The sequence below is a fragment of the Triturus cristatus genome, chromosome 12, assembly GCF_964204655.1.
Source record: "Triturus cristatus chromosome 12, aTriCri1.1, whole genome shotgun sequence".
In the NCBI taxonomy this organism is placed as follows: Eukaryota; Metazoa; Chordata; class Amphibia; order Caudata; family Salamandridae; genus Triturus; species Triturus cristatus.
The window spans coordinates 605235283-605255385 of NC_140595.1; the positions used below are offsets into that span (position 1 = coordinate 605235283).

Consider the following 20103-nt stretch of genomic DNA (forward strand, 5'->3'; position numbering starts at 1 on the left):
GATGGGAACAGGGCAAACCAAACTACCAAGCCAATTCTTATACTGGGAAGGAAACAAGCTTCCGGGGACCGGTTTCTGGCATCACAGCCTTCGTCGGCCCGGCTTGCCTGAATCCTGATGGTGCAATGAGCAAGGGACTCACGTCTGAGCATACCCTCCCACACTGAGTGTGGATAAAATCGATTTGGGAAAAAGGGGGTGGTGATGGACAGAGTTTCTGAATGATGCAGAATACTCTTACCAAGTCAAGAGATCATGGTTTTAATCCATCACCGTTTTTTAGCTCACTGCACCATCCCAGCTCAGAACCTGGCTACATGCAAATTAGTCTGTACCTGTCCCAGTGCATGATGGGAACAGGGCAAACCAAACTACCAAGCCAATTCTTATACTGGGAAGGAAACAAGCTTCCGGGGACCGGTTTCTGGCATCACAGCCTTCGTCGGCCCGGCTTGCCTGAATCCTGATGGTGCAATGAGCAAGGGACTCACATCTGAGCATACCCTCCCACACTGAGTGTGGATAAAATCGATTTGGGAAAAAGGGGGTGGTGATGGACAGAGTTTCTGAATGATGCAGAATACTCTTACCAAGTCAAGAGATCATGGTTTTAATCCATCACCGTTTTTTAGCTCACTGCACCATCCCAGCTCAGAACCTGGCTACATGCAAATTGGTCTGTACCTGTCCCAGTGCATGATGGGAACAGGGCAAACCAAACTACCAAGCCAATTCTTATACTGGGAAGGAAACAAGCTTCCGGGGGCCGGTTTCTGGCATCACAGCCTTCGTCGGCCCGGCTTGCCTGAATCCTGATGGTGCAATGAGCAAGGGACTCACGTCTGAGCATACCCTCCCACACTGAGTGTGGATAAAATCGATTTGGGAAAAAGGGGGTGGTGATGGACAGAGTTTCTGAATGATGCAGAATACTCTTACCAAGTCAAGAGATCATGGTTTTAATCCATCACCGTTTTTTAGCTCACTGCACCATCCCAGCTCAGAACCTGGCTACATGCAAATTAGTCTGTACCTGTCCCAGTGCATGATGGGAACAGGGCAAACCAAACTACCAAGCCAATTCTTATACTGGGAAGGAAACAAGCTTCCGGGGACCGGTTTCTGGCATCACAGCCTTCGTCGGCCCGGCTTGCCTGAATCCTGATGGTGCAATGAGCAAGGGACTCACGTCTGAGCATACCCTCCCACACTGAGTGTGGATAAAATCGATTTGGGAAAAAGGGGGTGGTGATGGACAGAGTTTCTGAATGATGCAGAATACTCTTACCAAGTCAAGAGATCATGGTTTTAATCCATCACCGTTTTTTAGCTCACTGCACCATCCCAGCTCAGAACCTGGCTACATGCAAATTAGTCTGTACCTGTCCCAGTGCATGATGGGAACAGGGCAAACCAAACTACCAAGCCAATTCTTATACTGGGAAGGAAACAAGCTTCCGGGGACCGGTTTCTGGCATCACAGCCTTCGTCGGCCCGGCTTGCCTGAATCCTGATGGTGCAATGAGCAAGGGACTCACGTCTGAGCATACCCTCCCACACTGAGTGTGGATAAAATCGATTTGGGAAAAAGGGGGTGGTGATGGACAGAGTTTCTGAATGATGCAGAATACTCTTACCAAGTCAAGAGATCGTGGTTTTAATCCATCACCGTTTTTTAGCTCACTGCACCATCCCAGCTCAGAACCTGGCTACATGCAAATTAGTCTGTACCTGTCCCAGTGCATGATGGGAACAGGGCAAACCAAACTACCAAGCCAATTCTTATACTGGGAAGGAAACAAGCTTCCGGGGACCGGTTTCTGGCATCACAGCCTTCGTCGGCCCGGCTTGCCTGAATCCTGATGGTGCAATGAGCAAGGGACTCACGTCTGAGCATACCCTCCCACACTGAGTGTGGATAAAATCGATTTGGGAAAAAGGGGGTGGTGATGGACAGAGTTTCTGAATGATGCAGAATACTCTTACCAAGTCAAGAGATCATGGTTTTAATCCATCACCGTTTTTTAGCTCACTGCACCATCCCAGCTCAGAACCTGGCTACATGCAAATTAGTCTGTACCTGTCCCAGTGCATGATGGGAACAGGGCAAACCAAACTAACAAACAATTCTTATACTGGGAAGGAAACAAGCTTCCGGGGACCGGTTTCTGGCATCACAGCCTTCGTCGGCCCGGCTTGCCTGAATCCTGATGGTGCAATGAGCAAGGGACTCACATCTGAGCATACCCTCCCACACTGAGTGTGGATAAAATCGATTTGGGAAAAAGGGGGTGGTGATGGACAGAGTTTCTGAATGATGCAGAATACTCTTACCAAGTCAAGAGATCATGGTTTTAATCCATCACCGTTTTTTAGCTCTCTGCACCATCCCAGCTCAGAACCTGGCTACATGCAAATTAGTCTGTACCTGTCCCAGTGCATGATGGGAACAGGGCAAACCAAACTACCAAGCCAATTCTTATACTGGGAAGGAAACAAGCTTCCGGGGACCGGTTTCTGGCATCACAGCCTTCGTCGGCCCGGCTTGCCTGAATCCTGATGGTGCAATGAGCAAGGGACTCACGTTTGAGCATACCCTCCCACACTGAGTGTGGATAAAATCGATTTGGGAAAAAGGGGGTGGTGATGGACAGAGTTTCTGAATGATGCAGAATACTCTTACCAAGTCAAGAGATCATGGCTTTAATCCATCACCGTTTTTTAGCTCACTGCACCATCCCAGCTCAGAACCTGGCTACATGCAAATTAGTCTGTACCTGTCCCAGTGCATGATGGGAACAGGGCAAACCAAACTACCAAGCCAATTCTTATACTGGGAAGGAAACAAGCTTCCGGGGACCGGTTTCTGGCATCACAGCCTTCGTCGGCCCGGCTTGCCTGAATCCTGATGGTGCAATGAGCAAGGGACTCACGTCTGAGCATACCCTCCCACACTGAGTGTGGATAAAATCGATTTGGGAAAAAGGGGGTGGTGATGGACAGAGTTTCTGAATGATGCAGAATACTCTTACCAAGTCAAGAGATCATGGTTTTAATCCATCACCGTTTTTTAGCTCACTGCACCATCCCAGCTCAGAACCTGGCTACATGCAAATTAGTCTGTACCTGTCCCAGTGCATGATGGGAACAGGGCAAACCAAACTACCAAGCCAATTCTTATACTGGGAAGGAAACAAGCTTCCGGGGACCGGTTTCTGGCATCACAGCCTTCATCGGCCCGGCTTGCCTGAATCCTGATGGTGCAATGAGCAAGGGACTCACATCTGAGCATACCCTCCCACACTGAGTGTGGATAAAATCGATTTGGGAAAAAGGGGGTGGTGATGGACAGAGTTTCTGAATGATGCAGAATACTCTTACCAAGTCAAGAGATCATGGTTTTAATCCATCACCGTTTTTTTAGCTCACTGCACCATCCCAGCTCAGAACCTGGCTACATGCAAATTGGTCTGTACCTGTCCCAGTGCATGATGGGAACAGGGCAAACCAAACTACCAAGCCAATTCTTATACTGGGAAGGAAACAAGCTTCCGGGGGCCGGTTTCTGGCATCACAGCCTTCGTCGGCCCGGCTTGCCTGAATCCTGATGGTGCAATGAGCAAGGGACTCACGTCTGAGCATACCCTCCCACACTGAGTGTGGATAAAATCGATTTGGGAAAAAGGGGGTGGTGATGGACAGAGTTTCTGAATGATGCAGAATACTCTTACCAAGTCAAGAGATCATGGTTTTAATCCATCACCGTTTTTTAGCTCACTGCACCATCCCAGCTCAGATCCTGGCTACATGCAAATTAGTCTGTACCTGTCCCAGTGCATGATGGGAACAGGGCAAACCAAACTACCAAGCCAATTCTTATACTGGGAAGGAAACAAGCTTCCGGGGACCGGTTTCTGGCATCACAGCCTTCGTCGGCCCGGCTTGCCTGAATCCTGATGGTGCAATGAGCAAGGGACTCACGTCTGAGCATACCCTCCCACACTGAGTGTGGATAAAATCGATTTGGGAAAAAGGGGGTGGTGATGGACAGAGTTTCTGAATGATGCAGAATACTCTTACCAAGTCAAGAGATCATGGTTTTAATCCATCACCGTTTTTTAGCTCACTGCACCATCCCAGCTCAGAACCTGGCTACATGCAAATTAGTCTGTACCTGTCCCAGTGCATGATGGGAACAGGGCAAACCAAACTACCAAGCCAATTCTTATACTGGGAAGGAAACAAGCTTCCGGGGACCGGTTTCTGGCATCACAGCCTTCGTCGGCCCGGCTTGCCTGAATCCTGATGGTGCAATGAGCAAGGGACTCACGTCTGAGCATACTCTCCCACACTGAGTGTGGATAAAATCGATTTGGGAAAAAGGGGGTGGTGATGGACAGAGTTTCTGAATGATGCAGAATACTCTTACCAAGTCAAGAGATCATGGTTTTAATCCATCACCGTTTTTTAGCTCACTGCACCATCCCAGCTCAGAACCTGGCTACATGCAAATTAGTCTGTACCTGTCCCAGTGCATGATGGGAACAGGGCAAACCAAACTACCAAGCCAATTCTTATACTGGGAAGGAAACAAGCTTCCGGGGACCGGTTTCTGGCAAAGAAAAGAGCTACTCCTCGCCATCCAGGCGGACCTAACGGAGGCAGCACGGGGCTTCGGGAGCACCATCATCATTTGGTCTGAGCTGATTAGCAGACTGGTGTAGCGTGGGGTAGAGTCGCATAAGGCAGTAGAAAACTAAAAAAGGAAACTGAATATCGCTGTAAGCACATTTTGCATGACCAACGGCTTGGAGAGTGTTAGACATGTTCTCATCCACTCAGGCCACCCAGAGCTCCATAGGCGGGACGGGGTCCACTTATCGGAAGCAGGGATGTGCGTGTACTGGAGCAACCTATGGGGGGCAATGTCTTTGGCAGGCTGCACATAAGGAGCAGCAAGAGATAAAAACTGACGACACAGGAAGGAGGAGCCGCAGGAAGACGGAATCTTCCCTGGCGACATGGCGGAAACGAAAGGTACATTGTTTTGGTTATGGAAGCACACCAACAAGGCGGTGTATAGAAGGAGAGCTCCTCACTTTGGGATGCCTTACGGCAGGGTGAGTAGACCAGACAAAAAGGGAGTAGCAAACGGAGACGCGGCTCGCAGCCCAGCCCCCCGCCAGACAGTAGGGCACAAGAGACTAGCAAGGTAGTGAGTTGGGGCCTAACTCCAGGGAGAGGCTACCCCCCACACGCAAAGGGGCGTGGAAAATAACAAGAACAATCTACGAACTGTCAGGGTGATTTACAACCCTAGGATATGCAAATGAGCAAAGACAAGCAAGTGATTTATGACCAGCAAATGATTTATGGCTGATTATTTATGATGATCATGCAGAATGATTTATGACAAGAAAATGATTACCGATTGTGACATAATGATTTATGATACACCAATGATTTATGACCCATGATTTATGATGTCCAACTAACGCTGTATGATACCTAATAATGGCTCAGGATGATGATTTATGACCCTGGCCACACAAAGGTGTCCAGGGGAAGTTGCATATGAATGAGGTATGTAATAAGTGTTAAACTGCGGGCAACAGTGACCACAAAATACAATGATTGTTGGCTGTGTTTGGTAATATAGATGCATAAGAACGCATGCCATCCTGGAATAGGCTCAGTGCAGGCGTTATAGAATATTACACTCATCCAGGGTTCCCACACAGTGTAGAGCTACACTGTAAGCCTATTGAGATGTGCAAAAACCAGGCTTGTGCAACCTTCTATAATACAGATTGAAGTCTGACAGACCCAAAATATCGATAGGTCTAAAGCAACCATGTACTTATTGCTCCATATTGTTTTCAACCTTTATTAAAATGTGAAATTAGTTTGGGATTCTATGCTTGGCTCCAACCTTGTATTCAAGGTCTTTTCGGACATTATTATTATGCCCACCGAACAAGGAAATACACATTTCATCAACATGGCACTTGAAGAGGTTGAATGGTCTATGCCACAATAGAAAGGCTAAGGTATGCAGGGGCTTTTCTGGATTGTGTGTTGATTCCCCTCTATAATGGAAGGGAGACCCTCCACTACTTGATCTTCAAATTGAGAAGATAGAGCCAAAGGTGGGAGGTGGTGGCTCACTTGAAAGGAATGTGCTAAAGGTGAATAAGGCTAAAGGAAGCAGTTTAATAGTTCAGATATTTCACTAATGTCTCCCCTGCAATGGAAGAGTAATATGTGAACAAAGGTATAAAAATATAAACTATCTTATTGCATCTTCCTCCTCTGTCATTCTACAACTGCCTAACCATAGATTGTGACATTGTCAGAATGTTAGCAGGCCTATTACACTGAGCATCATTAATTCCATTTTGCCTGGTCTCCAAGAGTAATCACATTGGTTCTAAAAGAACTCCAACTGTATCGGGGTTTGGGTGAGCGTGAGTAGCTAACAGGAAGACAGAAAGACCATCGAAACAATAACACTTCATTTAGGATGACTCGTAGAGTGCTTCTTCTCAAAGCTGACAAGGTTCACAGAAGGCAGAGTGCAAGCCAGCATAAGTCTGCTTTCACCATGCCCCTCTATTCTACGAAGGAAGAGGTTTTGGATTGCACAGATGATAGAGATGTTCTCTTATGTTAAAGGAAGGAGTTAAAAACTACCTTTGCAGAGTCCAAAGCTGAAAGAAATTGCGTTACATGAACTGATGTGGCCTCAAATCCAAAATTTTGTAAGGGGCACCTAAAATTACAAATAGGCTGGCTGTCTCACAGATCTAAGAAGGCCTTGGGATAAACTGGGATGCTTCAAAATGATGGGGAGGGGGGCACCCTGCACCTAAGGGGGCTGGAGGGACCTATGTTACACTCCCTGCTGAAAGCCGGAGTGGACTGGGATGTAACGAGCAGCCAGGATAGGGTTCTGCTGTAGACCACTTTCCTGCCTCAGCACAGCAGGTGTCTTCAGAACCAAGTCTCAGCAACAGAACTGCATTTACATATGAAATAGCACAAGTATACTGTATTGTCACTGTTAAAGCAGACTCTGGTTTGGTGGCTTAGAGCAGGTGTGGAGATTCCAGCCCTCATTACAGGTTGGTGTTGGGGGAAATTTTGTAGTGTGCTGTAACTCCTGTTACCAAACGTATTGCTATTCAGAGTTTGGTGGCTCACACACCTTTTCAGTTTTACCCATTTTGACAGACTAAGCCTGCCAAAATTTACCTTTGGAAACATGCCCGGAAAATACAGAGACATGCAGATTTTGGTGCGAAAAGCATCAAAGCATGCTGTGCCCCATTTCAGGGTACAAAATGTCATGGGTATTATTAATCCCACTTGATAAATGTCAACCATTATGACGTTGGATATTATCAGGTGCGATTAATACCACACCGTCTTCTGGGGCATTCGTAATGGGGGCATTTTGGCCAGTCAGCCTCCGACTGAAAGAAGCAACAGCAAAACAAGTTTCTTTCAACTTAACATTTTCCTCCGATAAAAGGTGCAGTGCTTTATTTAACACATCAGGTACCCCTGTAAGGCACCCACACTCTAGGCTTAAGTCTGCTTGCCTTGAAGGATGCTGTATTTGAGACGAACCTTTACAAGCTCTCCACAAAAGAAATGCCTGAGAGTGTTGATGCATATAGCCCATCTTTGACTTATAATTACTTATAATCACAGGTCAATAAAGCCAATGGCAAGTGCCACATTAAACCCAAAGTGACGGGGGCGTGGCTTACCAAGCCAAGATGGCGGTCACACCTTGAGTGTGCTCCCGGACCCCTCCGCCATCCGCCTGCAATCCGCCCATCTCAGGCACCATCCTGCATTAAGTTCTGTTTCCGATGCCCTGCTACACCCCTGGCTGAAATCCTGGTCTTGGGGGACCCGGCGGTCCGGTGTTTTCAGCATGCCTGCCGGGTGCCCTCCTCTAATATGGTGGGCTCCTTGCTTTGAAGCCGGGACCCCAGCGTCCCTCGGACCAGGCTGCCACGGCACACTCCTGGCCTATGTGCTGGCGGACGCGACCCTCCAGAGGTGCAGTGACTGGCGGTGACTTCTGCCCCCCCCTTGGAGAGGCGCCCCCCGTGCCCTCCTCTCCCCAACCGGCTGAGATTCTACTCCTGTGGCCGTTGCCGCTGATCCCTGACCTGCCGGTGCTGAGCTGATTTACCGGACCGAGGGGCTGGAGCTGCTGGCTGCGGCGGCCGAGACGCCAGAGATGACGCCCCCGGCTCCCCTGCGGCACTGTCGCGGTGCCAGCCGCCATTCTCGGGTGGCGGGAGTCCCGGGTCGGCGGTGGTAGAGACCCGACTCACACCCTCTGGACCACGTGATTGGAGGCCAGGTCTTCGGCGGACACAGAGACCTGGTGAGGGTGGCAGCGGAGGGCTGTGACTGTGTTGTGAGAGGGCCCCCCGTACGCACGGACCGCCCGCTCTGGAGGGGACTTGGGCCCTGGACGCTGCAGTTTGGGAGTTGGCCCACTGATTCTCCCCACCTACCATGATTTGCTGCGGCCGCCCGGCCTAACGGACCCCCAGAACTGCTCCTAATCCATTCCCTCGGGGCCCTTACACCACTCCAGAGGGGACGAAGCCAGAGGCGGGTGGACCCGGCTGTGCCCACTGGACGGCGCGCAATCCCTGGGACGGGTCCCCTGCTCCACCTCACTGTGGTCTTTCAGGAGATGTCTTTGGGCTCTCGGCTGCGGTGACACTCTTGCTGCTTTTGCTGCCCTTGGTGTCGAGCTGCAGCTGTGTTGCCCCCCAGGTGTTGTGGTGCGGGCGAGTGGGAGTCTGGCCGCATCCATCGAGCGGCGTGAGGTCCTATGTGGGGTCTCCCCTGATGCCCCCCCCCCTGCCCACCCTAAATTGCTCCTCCACCTCTGCTGTGTCGCATCTGCTTGGGGGTGCAGCCAGGAGGGTAAAATCGTCCGCATGTAGCAAGCGGCGTGGGGCCTTGGAAGAAGAAACCACCCCTGCCATCCCCCTGTCCCCGAACTGTTTTTGTGGTGCCCAGAGTGGCCTCTGGATCCTGGTGCGGAGGCCCTGCCGCGAATCCTGGTGTTGGACCTCTGTGCTGTTGCTTCGACGTGGGATCTCGCCAGTGGAAGTGGAATTGGCCGCGTGTACCGTGCGGCGTTGGGTCTCACAGGGGCCTCGTCCATTGCCCCCTGCAGCTGTCTTGACCTGAGGCCTTCCGACACTGGCCGTGGTCCCCCGCTCCAGAGGCCTTATAAAAAGTATGACTGGATCTCCTACCCTGCTGACTGGTGGCCATGGGTCACACCCAATCCGCCAAAACACCAGCAACCCAGACAAAAATCGATCTTTTCACCACCACGGGCACCTCCCAGACCGGTCATAATGCGAATTCTCAATTTTAAGGACCGTGAATCTGTTCTGGCCGATGCCCGCAAGCGTCAACACCTCAAATATGACAATCATACCATCATGATTTTCCCTGATTACACTCGCGAGGTCCAGGGTCAGCGCCGTTTGTTCGGAGAGGTCAAGCAGACGCTCCGCGCTCTTAACATCCAGTACAGGCTCCTCTTCCCAGCTCGCTTGCGCGTGGTACATTCCAACAGGACCCTATTCTTTGAGACCCCTGAGGAGGCCTCGACTTGGTCCATGGAGGAGCACACCCTATGAGTCAGTGCACATAATCCATCACCCAAAAGAGTGCTGCTGAGGGACGCACCCGACAGGAGACCCCCGTCCCCCGTCCCCCGGCCTCAGCTCAACCGCTCACGTAAACGCAGTGGTCACAGGCGTGCCCGCTCAGACGCCCCGCTTGGCCCCTCTCGACACCACTCCCTGGAAACCACCTGGTCGTGCGGCGGTCTGGCTCCTCCGGCCGCCTGGACTCTGGGGGTGCTTCGCCTCGTCCATCGTTGCTGAACCTACCAGATACAGACCTCTCACGTAGCCCGTCGCTCATCTCAGGCTCCGTCTGAACTCGTCTCTGCCTGCCGGGCTTAGCTCCGCAGCTGGAGGCGGCACATCGGCTCACCACTACTTCCATTCCCGATGGACTCGCCTATGCACATCCTGATATGAGGAGGGGTCCTCCACGCTTCCCCTATTCCCAAGCGTTCTAGTTTGGTCTTTTGTTAATATTTCACTGTTCGGGCGACAGATGCTTCCGTTCCTGAAGTATAGGGTGGGGTGGGGGTTGGGGAGGGGGGACCATAGTCCCCCTAGCTGGGAAATGATCTTAAAGTGATCAGCATTGCAATTCTATGTTTGTTACCCCTTGGACTTGTACTACTCTAGGTGAACACGTACCACCCTACACCATGACAACATATCCACTGGCTCTAGGCGCAGTCCTACTTCCACGATCTCTGCTATGCTCGCCGGCTGCCCGGCCCCTTGCACGACTTCCTCCTGCCCGGCGATTCTAACGGGCCATCGCTGGTTCATATAATGTCCTGGAATATTAATGTCCTGGAATGTTAATGGCCTGTTAGACAAGGTAAAGCGCACATCTGTCCTGCGGTATGCCCAGTGTCAAGCCGCAGACATACTCCTGCTTCAAGAGACCCACTTGATGGGCAATCATTGTCCCTTCCTGGCGCGGCATGGCTATGGCGGAGTCTGGCACTGGATTTAGTAGGGGGTTATGAGGAGTGGCTATTCTGGTGCGTCGCACTCTTCCTCTGGTGGCACGTAAAGTGACGCACGACCCTCAGGGTTGCTTTATTCTCCTGGAGGGGACCCTTGGAGATTGCCCTCTTAATCTACTGGCTGTCTATTCCCCTCCCACCCTGTTGGCCTCCACACTCCAGAGACTCACCTCAGAGGTCGCTGCTCTGCCCCTAGGAATGACTGTCATTGGGGGTGACTTTAACGCAGTGATGGACCCCGGCCTTGACACTGCCTCGCCCCCCTCCGCCTCCAGGACAGCCCAATCCGGCCTCCTCTCGACATGGGCTGCCAGCCTGGGTCTCGGGGATGCCTGGAGACTTTGGTACCCGACAGCGCAACAATACACCCATACCTTGGCCTCTCACCACACACACACGCGCGCATAGATTACGTTTTCCTGCCGGGCTATTCAAACGATTTCTATCCTTCCAAAGGGCTTGTCAGACTATTCCCCGGTAATGCTGCACATCGGCTCCCTTCCCCCATCCTTGCGCCCGATCTGGCGACTCAACGTCTGGTTTCTCCAGGATGAGGAGTTTAAAGACCAAGTAGGTGTCGAGCTTCGCCTCTACTTCACCACTAATCACGGTTCAGTGTCTTCCTCTCGCACTCTTTGGGAGGCTGGGAAGGCCACCATTCGGGGCTTTGGCAAAGGCCAACTCAAACTCACCCGTACGGAGCGTGACTCCCAACTCACACACACGCTTGGAGGCACAGGCCGCCCAGATCGAGACGCTGCCCACGGCAGATAGAACTGATGCCCAAGACTGGAGGCATGCGTTCCTAAGGGATGAAATCCGACAGACCTCTCTGAAAGGCTGCCAAATTGCTTTGGCGATCTTCCGTGGCCCGAGTGTATGGTTGGGGAGATAAAAATGGGAAGTTCCTCCAACTTACCCTATGGCCAACCTTATAATACCGGAGGTAGCTGATGCGTGCGGCGAGATCCACCGCGCCCCGACCGCGGTGGCCCAATGCTTTGCCGCTTACTATGCCACCCTCTATTAGGCGCGGGCACCTAGTCTTTCGCTCCATGAGCACCTCCGGCGGGAACGGTTCCCCCTTCCGCATCATACTGAGTCTGAGGCGGAGGCACTGGACCTCCCGATCACCCCTGAGGATGTGTCAAATGCCATATCACGCATGGCGGCCGGTAAGACGCTGGGACTGGATGGGCTCCCACAAGAATTTTATACATCTTATCGAGACACCCTAGTCTCACCTCTAGTGGCGATGTAACACAAAAAGCGGTGGAGTGCGGCTCTTTCCGCCCAGAGACGGACCTAGCTACCATTGTAGTGATCCCTAAGTCTCAACCCCCCTCGAGCTGCTGTTCAGACTACCGTCCCATTTCTCTTATTAATACTGAGCTTAAGATCTTCGCCTCTGTTCTGGCCAACCGCATAAGACGGCACCTGGCTAGTCTGGTTCATCCAGATCAATGTGGCTTAATGCCTCTCTGAGGGACTAGACACTGTCTTAGACGCCTTCCTCTTGCTCTTGCGAACCGGCACTTGCTGTCCCCCTATTTGTCTCTCCTTCTGGTGGATTTTGAGAAGGCTTTTGATTCGGTTGACTGGGGCTATTTGGAGGCAGTACTGGAGCAGATGGGCTTTGGAATCCCTTTCCGCAACCTGGTGAAGACGCTGTATTATCGAACCCGGGCACATGTCTTTGTCAACGGAGCTGTATCTCGTCCCTTCTCTATCAGAAGAGGTACGCGGCAGGCGTGCCCCCTCTTGCCGATCCTGTTTGCTTTAGCAATGGAGCCCCTTGCCTGCATTATTCGATCTGACCACTCTCTCACTGGCTGGAGGTGGCCTGGCTTTGAAGAGGATAAGATCGTGATCTATGCAGACGATGTGCTGCTGTTCCTGGCGGACTCGGCCCAATCGGCGCCCAGATGCCTTCGGGCCCTGGACCTCTTTGAGCACACCTCCGGCCTCCGGTTAAACCCAGCCGAGTCCGTTTTGGTTCCCCTTCACTTGTCGCGTGAATGCTTTGATTAGCAGTCGATGATCCCCCTTCGACGGCAGTCCTTCAAGTACTTGGGGATCTGGGTGACCCTTCTCCCCGACCTTGCGTGGTCACTCAACGTCACCCCACTGGTTAAGCAGGTTCATGCTGACCTCCTTAAATGGCGTACACTACCCCCAAACCCTCTAGGCAAGATAGCCCTTTTTAAAATGATGATTTTACCTCGCTTTTTATATATGCTTCAAAATACTCATCTTCCTTTCGCTAAGTCCTGGTTCCGTGAGTTGGACGGTTTGGCCACTAAGTTCTTATGGGGGGGGACGGAGGCCCAGGCCGGCCCTGGCCCAATGCCGAATCCCGCCCTTTGATGGTGGTCTTGGGATGACGAGCCTCTGCCTCTATTATTTGGCGACTGGGTACACGATTGGTTTAACGGCAGCTGGTCCGACCCGGCGTACCGCCTGGAGCTGTACACCCTTGGCTTCTCCACTAGCCAGGGGATGCTATACGGAGATGTTGTCCCCCAAGCTCTCCATGAGGTCACACGTGGAGTGCTTCTGGCCTGGCGGGCCTCCCTGCGTCATACCCGCTGGTCGGATAAGTTGACCCAGTATACACTCTTGTGGTGCGGCACCAGGCTCCGGGAGGTTGCTTCCCTTTCGGGATTCTGGCCCTGGGACCTCATCGGGATTTTCCTGCTAGGCGATGTATGGAGCGGTACCCACCTACGCTCCTTTCAGGATGTGCAGGCCCGACATTCCCTTCACTCATCTCAGTTTTTCCGATATTTGCTGCTACGCCATGCCCTCCGCTCCTATATTTCGGATGGCACTTCGTTGCCCGAGTATAGTCCACCTGAAGCTCAGGTCATGACTGGCGATCTGGGACGGGGAGGTTCTCCCATATTTACCGTTCACTCACCAACAACACTCCCAACTCCCTCTCTCAGCTCCGGGACAAGTGGGAGGATTGGCTGGGGACTCTGGATGACGCTGACTGGAGGGACACCCTGATGACTCCTAAAATAATTGCGGTCTCGGCGAGGCTGTGGCTAGTCCAAATATACTTCTTGCATGCTGCCTATCTTACACCGCTGTGTCTTCACCGCGCGGGGCTTCGACCCGATGCCCTCTGCCCCCGCTGTCCCCACTCCCAGGCAGACTTTTATCATATGGTATGGCTTTGCCCTGCGATACAGGGGTATTGGGAGTCAGTAACGGAGGGGCTCACGGAGGTCTTGGGCTAGGAGGTTCCTCTGGACCCTACACATGTTCTCCTAGGCATCACTGAGGGTCTGGATGGCAACAGGGCTGAGAAACTCTTCCTTTGATACAGCACTAGCAGTAGCCAAGAGGGACATTGCAGCTCACTGGCTGAACACTACCGCACCCACATTGGTGCGTTGGCGCAGGGGGTGGACTGGTGTGCCGCGCAGGAACGGCCTCTTTATGTGCTCTGGGGTTGTCCTAAGATATTTCGCCGAATGTGGTGCAAGTGGGTCGGAGTGATAGAAGACTGATTTGGACTGATATGATATCTAGATTGGAAGTGGGTTTACCGATATTGGCCCTATACACGTTGAATCTTTTACGCCAATGTGATATGTTTGTGTCTTGGTCTTGCCTTCTAAGGTGTAATCCTAAATAGTGCTATGTTCTTTGTTGCAACCAAAAATCAATACAATTTATTAAAAAAAAAACATAGTGACCTCTTATATTCCTGATTTCACATAGATATTAGGCCTGCCGTAATACCCAACTTTCTCCCTACCACTAACATATACTTTTCCACTCTTCAAAATGCAAACGGGCATCGCATTGGACCATCTGAATCTCATCCTTGCCCTGAGACATGAAATAGCCATGTTTGTATTTCTGTTTCTATTACAACTTACTAGGTGTGCACGCTGTGACGTCTTCACTTCCAAACCAGCCGCAATGTTTGAAAGTAGGCCCTAAATGTGTCCTGTGTGGTGCACCCCATCACCAGTTTACCAAGAGCAAATTATAATATATTTAAGAAAGTTCCCATATTCAATAGAATCCTCAATTTTTTTCAGATGTGGCTATCAGCACCGTGATAAAAAAATTATACCAAGTCATAATTATAACAAATATTTCACCATCAATTGAAACAAACGCCCTAAGATTCCATATCCCAATACTGCAGCAATTAGGAATCTGATTTCTTTACGAAAACTCCACCCAAATTTATTTATAAAAGCTCCCTATGGCACGTTTCACACTTTTTTGCACTTTTGCAAACAAGAAATGACCGCACAGCACAAACATGTGTCCTATCAAAGACATTCAGTGCTGACAGTTGGGCAGTGCTGCTATACATATCTCAGCTATCCGTGTTTCACTAATCAAAGTTCAGTACTGGTTTTGAGTCAGATTTTAATTTGTTACACAAGAGCTTACGACTGTACGCTGATATAAACATTTTTTGTAAAGAACACCACAATGCTGTCAGCTGGCCCCAATTATGCGTGCCACTTTCAGCCACTGCTGGATTCACTTTCCCTGGGTAAGACTTAAAAAGTCCCAGCATTGGCATGCAGTCACTAAATCCTTAGATTGAGGACAAAAACTCACATTGGCAACCCCCCTATGGGACTCCAGCAACTGGGTAATCTATGGAAGTCTAAGGGATTCGATAGGTGGGAACTCATCGGGATCTCACAAATTAAAAATCTGTGGGAGAAGGGCGAAGTGAAGGCATTTGCCTCTCTACAGCAACAACACGAGTTAGCAGACTCAGAGAGCTTCAGATACACACAGGTCCACCATGCACTGCAATCACACCTCCTTAAAGGCACCCGCCCTCTGAATCCTCCCCGTTGGATGCTCGGTTGCTAGATGGTCACCTACCTGAGAAAACCATATCATTAACATAGAAGAAACCGATCATTAACATGGCAGACCCCCTCCAGCCCCTATGGGAGAAATGGGTGAGAGATGGCATCAAAATATGATGAAGAGTGGCAGGAGGCGGTATACTCCCCAAGGGTGGTGGCTATCTCAGCGAGACTCAGAGTAGTGCAGCTCAAAATTCTCCATAGGGTGTATGTCACAGGGTCTCGTTTGGTGCAAATGGGTAGCGCTGGGGGAGGAGAGTGTAGGCCGGGATGCGGGTACGTTTATGCACATAATCTGGGACTGTGAACATGTACGAACCTATTGGCAGAAAATACACGAAGTTTTAAGTGAAGTACTCATGCTAGTCCTCCGCCCTGAAGCACGTAGACGCCTTTTGAATAGATGGGAATCTACTGATTTGAATAACTATCCCACGCAGTGGGTTACGCTGGGATTAATGTTGGCAAAGAGGAACACTGCACGACTGTGGGAAGCGGCGCAACCTCCCTCGGTGCAGGCCTGGGAAACAGATCTTGACTGGTGTATGTATAGGGAAAAGACCGTCTATACAGCCCGGGGTTGCCCCCAAAAGTGGTCCCAAGTTTGGAGCTTGTGGAACTCCTATCGAGGTGATATCTGCACCCCCCCCCCCCCACATAGCATTGACCAGGATGATCCACCTACCCCGTAGCCCGACATTGTAATTTAATGTAGCAAAGAACTGTTGCTCATTGTCTCCGTCAATTGTGAATGTACTGCTTTCTCTGTACTGCATATTTCATGTCGATGAATGTTAATAAAAAAAAAATATTTAAAAAAAAAAAAAAGAAGTCCCAGCATCCGGAGGGTTTTGGCTGAAAAGCTCGGGCCTTATGAATATATCTCATGAGATGGAGCTACTTAGCAGCCGTAGCCAAGGGAACAACAGTAAAGGATCATCACGGTGGCTTTCTCAGCACCAAACCAGGTCAGAGTACTCAAATGCATATTTACCTTGAATAGCAGAGAGATACACAAAGGAGTCTTCGTGCTGCAAGTTTTCAAGGAAGAGCTGAAAGAAGACAGGCAGTCAATTCCAAGCACAAGGGGGCTCCAGCACAGAAACAATGCACTCCCCTGGTATTAAAGATTAACACACAACAGCCACTTTCCCACACACAGGCTTCACTGATACACAGCATTAATACGGTGCTCACACTACCACTGCATTAAACATTTGTGTACAGCCACTTCCCCGGCACTTATCAGCTCAACAGGCACCATGCACAAGACATTGAATACAGTTGTCAAGGCTATGGTATTCACAGTGATTTATTTAATTCTTGGGTACTCAGATAAACACATCAATGTGCACAAAGAAGTATCATGCACAACTGTGGCAGAAGGCAAGCAGACACCACTTGCCCACACATACATTCTATGCTGACAGGCACACAGCAAATATAGACCCCGAGCACCAACTACTCTGCACTGTGTATGAGACAGCAGAACAGGAAGCTAGATGGTTGACAAAGGTCACGTGAAAACCAAGGGGTTGGGACTGGAAACAACATAAGGACTTCAAGCTCAACAACCAAAGCCCTCTCCGCCTCATCTCTGGATTGTCGAAGACGCCCCCTTACCTGAAGCACTTTCTCCTGTTGCTTGAGGGCCTCCTGGTCACGCTGATCTATCAACCGGGCGATTGTGCGCAGGGCAGCAGCCCGCACAGGGATTTCGGGGTCATATGCAGATTCCAGGAGCTCCTGGAACTGTTGTTGGGTGTGTGCTTCAGTTGCTCTTTTCAAGGCATCTGTCCTGACTCTAGGGGTCTCAGCGGCACCCACTGCTGCTGCAGCACTGGGCGGTGTCTCCTGCACAGGGGTGAGTCTAGGTGATGGAACTCCATCTTGCGCAGTCCGCTCTTCACTGCCAAGTGTTGGGTCCTTAAGGACAATTTTTTCTGTGCCAAGACCCTCTCGATGCTTGGTTCGTCCTTCCCCACCCTGGCTAGTGCCCGCAGGGCCCCTGCTCGTTTTGTCAGTGTACTCTGTGGGGTAGGCACCGTGGGTGGCAATCGTGATGCGCAGGTCACTGGCCAGCTCCTGGATGACGGGATCTGGGTGCACCAGAGAGATCTGCTGCAGCAGGGGTATCAACTGCTTCATGGTGGCAAAGTCTTCGGACTTTAACTTCAAAATAAATGAAAATCAGAAACAATTAATTCTCCCGTCTTGAAAGAGTCGCCACATTCAATCACAGAAATAACTCACAGCCAGACCACAGTGTTTAAACCTCACAGTGAGTAACCATTAAATATGCCTTCTTCAGCATGCAGAACTAATCAATTCCCCCTCTCCCACCTAGAACAGTTTCCCCTCTAAGATAACGTCATGCATGGTTTTCAAACAACTTATTGCACATCCCACTTCCAACAAGTTTCCTCCATATTGGCTTTCATGCAATCTTTTCAACTGACACTATATTCCCTCATACAGCCAACTTTATCTCAGATCTCTACAATCAAGTATCATCAGTACTGAAACCTATCTGTACTTCATTTGACGCAGTTGATCACCATATCTTAGTTTCTATCCACCAAACTACTGGCATCATCGCATCTGTCCTATAATTATTCTTTTAATACCTTTCTTTCGCTGTGGTGTGGGGCTCCAAGTAAACTGAGCCCTTCACTTCAGTTGTGGTTCCCCAGTCCTAGGTTACCTCGTAGCCTTATTTTTTAACGCCACTTCCCTTGGGGACATCTCCTCTCTTTGTCTTCCCACTTCCAATTCATGTGTGTCTAACTGGCTGATCGCCATTCGTCATTGGATGGCTTTACGCCCTCGTATGATGAAGGTCCTTTACTTTTCCTCTTTTTCTACACCATCCTCCCACCTGGTTCAATCAATGTCTTACTCTTACGTCTTCATTTGCTCATGCCCAGCTCAAATTCTAGGATTGTTCGGGAGTCTGTTGGAGCGAATGAAATAGTTTATTACTGCCACTGCAGCACGGTCTGCAGTAATAAGCATACAAAAATGTGCCTATATTTTCCATTCCATACCACTAAACCATGAACTACTTCACTAGTACTTACTATATTTAATTACTGGAAAAGCCTCATTGTGGGAATCCCTCTACATCTCCTCCCAATAGGCAGGTTTTCGTCTTAACCAGCGGCCCTCCTCCCCAATCCTTTCAACAGGAAGCTGTGCGCCTCGCCGCAAAAAACAAATGGGCCTCTACAAGTTACTGATGTTTCTATTGAAAGTGGTTCTGGCATAGCCTAAATATTTTGCTAAAATGTTGACTGGCCACACCCCCATACACGGTCTTACAACCAAAACCTTCTTGTCACACCAAACAATCTCTGTGCAATGACAACGTTCTGATATCGGACTTCCGAGTCTGACAAGCTTAACATGGGTGTACTGCAATTGTCCTTTTGCATGAAATTTTTATTTGATAGGCCAGAGCTGCATAAACGAACAAGTTACTTACATTTGGTAATACTTTTTCTGGTAGACACAATCTAACCACAGATTCCTCACCTTAGAATATTCCCCAGACATCAGACTGGAGCCTGAAAATCTTGAGCAGTACCTCTGTGCACGAGTAGGTGGCATCAATCGGGTCTGCTTCGGCAGCATTAGTGTCAGAAGTGACGTGTGAGGTGCCTATACAGACGTCACTCTGGCACACTGACATCAGTTTCTTTTGCGACTATTTCCGTGCCAAAAACGCGTTAACACCTTTGACTGAGTGTGTGACCAGTGTGAAGAATCTAACCGAATGTTAAGGAGAAAGCCTGGTTCGCAGAATGAGGTGGATGGTAGGGTCGGTGAGAAATCCGCTGGTGGACAGAGTCTCAAATAGGAAAATCGTTACCGATGGTAAGTAACTTGTTCTTCTGATAGAGACTTCTAACTGCAGATTCCTCACCTCAAATTAGATACCCAAGCAAAACCTCCCTGGAGGTGGGTCTGTGAAATAGCTCAAACTAGAAAATCCTGGAGGACGAATGGACAAAATGCCAGTTTCGACGGTTCCGACTGTCCAAGCAGAAGTGCTTCATGAACGTGTGGAGGAAGGTCAAGATAGCAGCTGTCCAGGACAAGCAACCCACATGCTAACGCAGTGGCAGCGGCCATGGCCACTAGTGGGATGGGCCAGCCCTCGGGATGCATCTTCTCAGCAAGTGAATAGCAGATCTCAATGCAGAACTACAATCCATCGAGAGATGGTTCTCTTCTGCACTGCCTTGTCTTTCTTCTCTCCTGTGCATCCGATAAAGAGCTGGTCATCCACCAGGCCGTCTATGGTATGATTACTGTAGAAAGACCGGGCTCTTTCGGATCAAGACGGTTGAGCCTCTTCCTCAGAAAGGTGAGATGGAGTAAAAAATGCAAACTTTGTTATGTTTTGGCTGACATAGAACGGGGTCACCATCTTCAGTAGGAAGGAGGCACGGGTCCAACAAAAAATGTTTGTCTAGGTAGAAGCTGGTATACAGAGGATAAACTGAAAGGGCTTGAAACTCACAGACCCTCTTGACCGATTAATGGCCACCAAGAAGGCCATCTTAAATGTTA

General features: G+C 50.1%; 1 protein-coding gene across 2 annotated transcripts in view; it reads right to left on the minus strand.

Annotated features, from left to right (window-relative positions):
• The window catches only part of TANGO6 (transport and golgi organization 6 homolog), a 753370-nt gene that overhangs the window by 305904 nt on the left and 427363 nt on the right, over positions 1-20103 (minus strand). For both annotated transcript variants that reach the window (XM_085637713.1, XM_085637712.1), the window contains exons 13-14: positions 17152-17700; positions 16523-16580 (exon numbers count right to left, since the gene is read on the minus strand). In XM_085637713.1, the coding sequence (XP_085493839.1) occupies positions 16523-16580; positions 17152-17700 (607 nt within the window). The remainder of the gene's footprint in view (positions 1-16522; positions 16581-17151; positions 17701-20103) is intronic.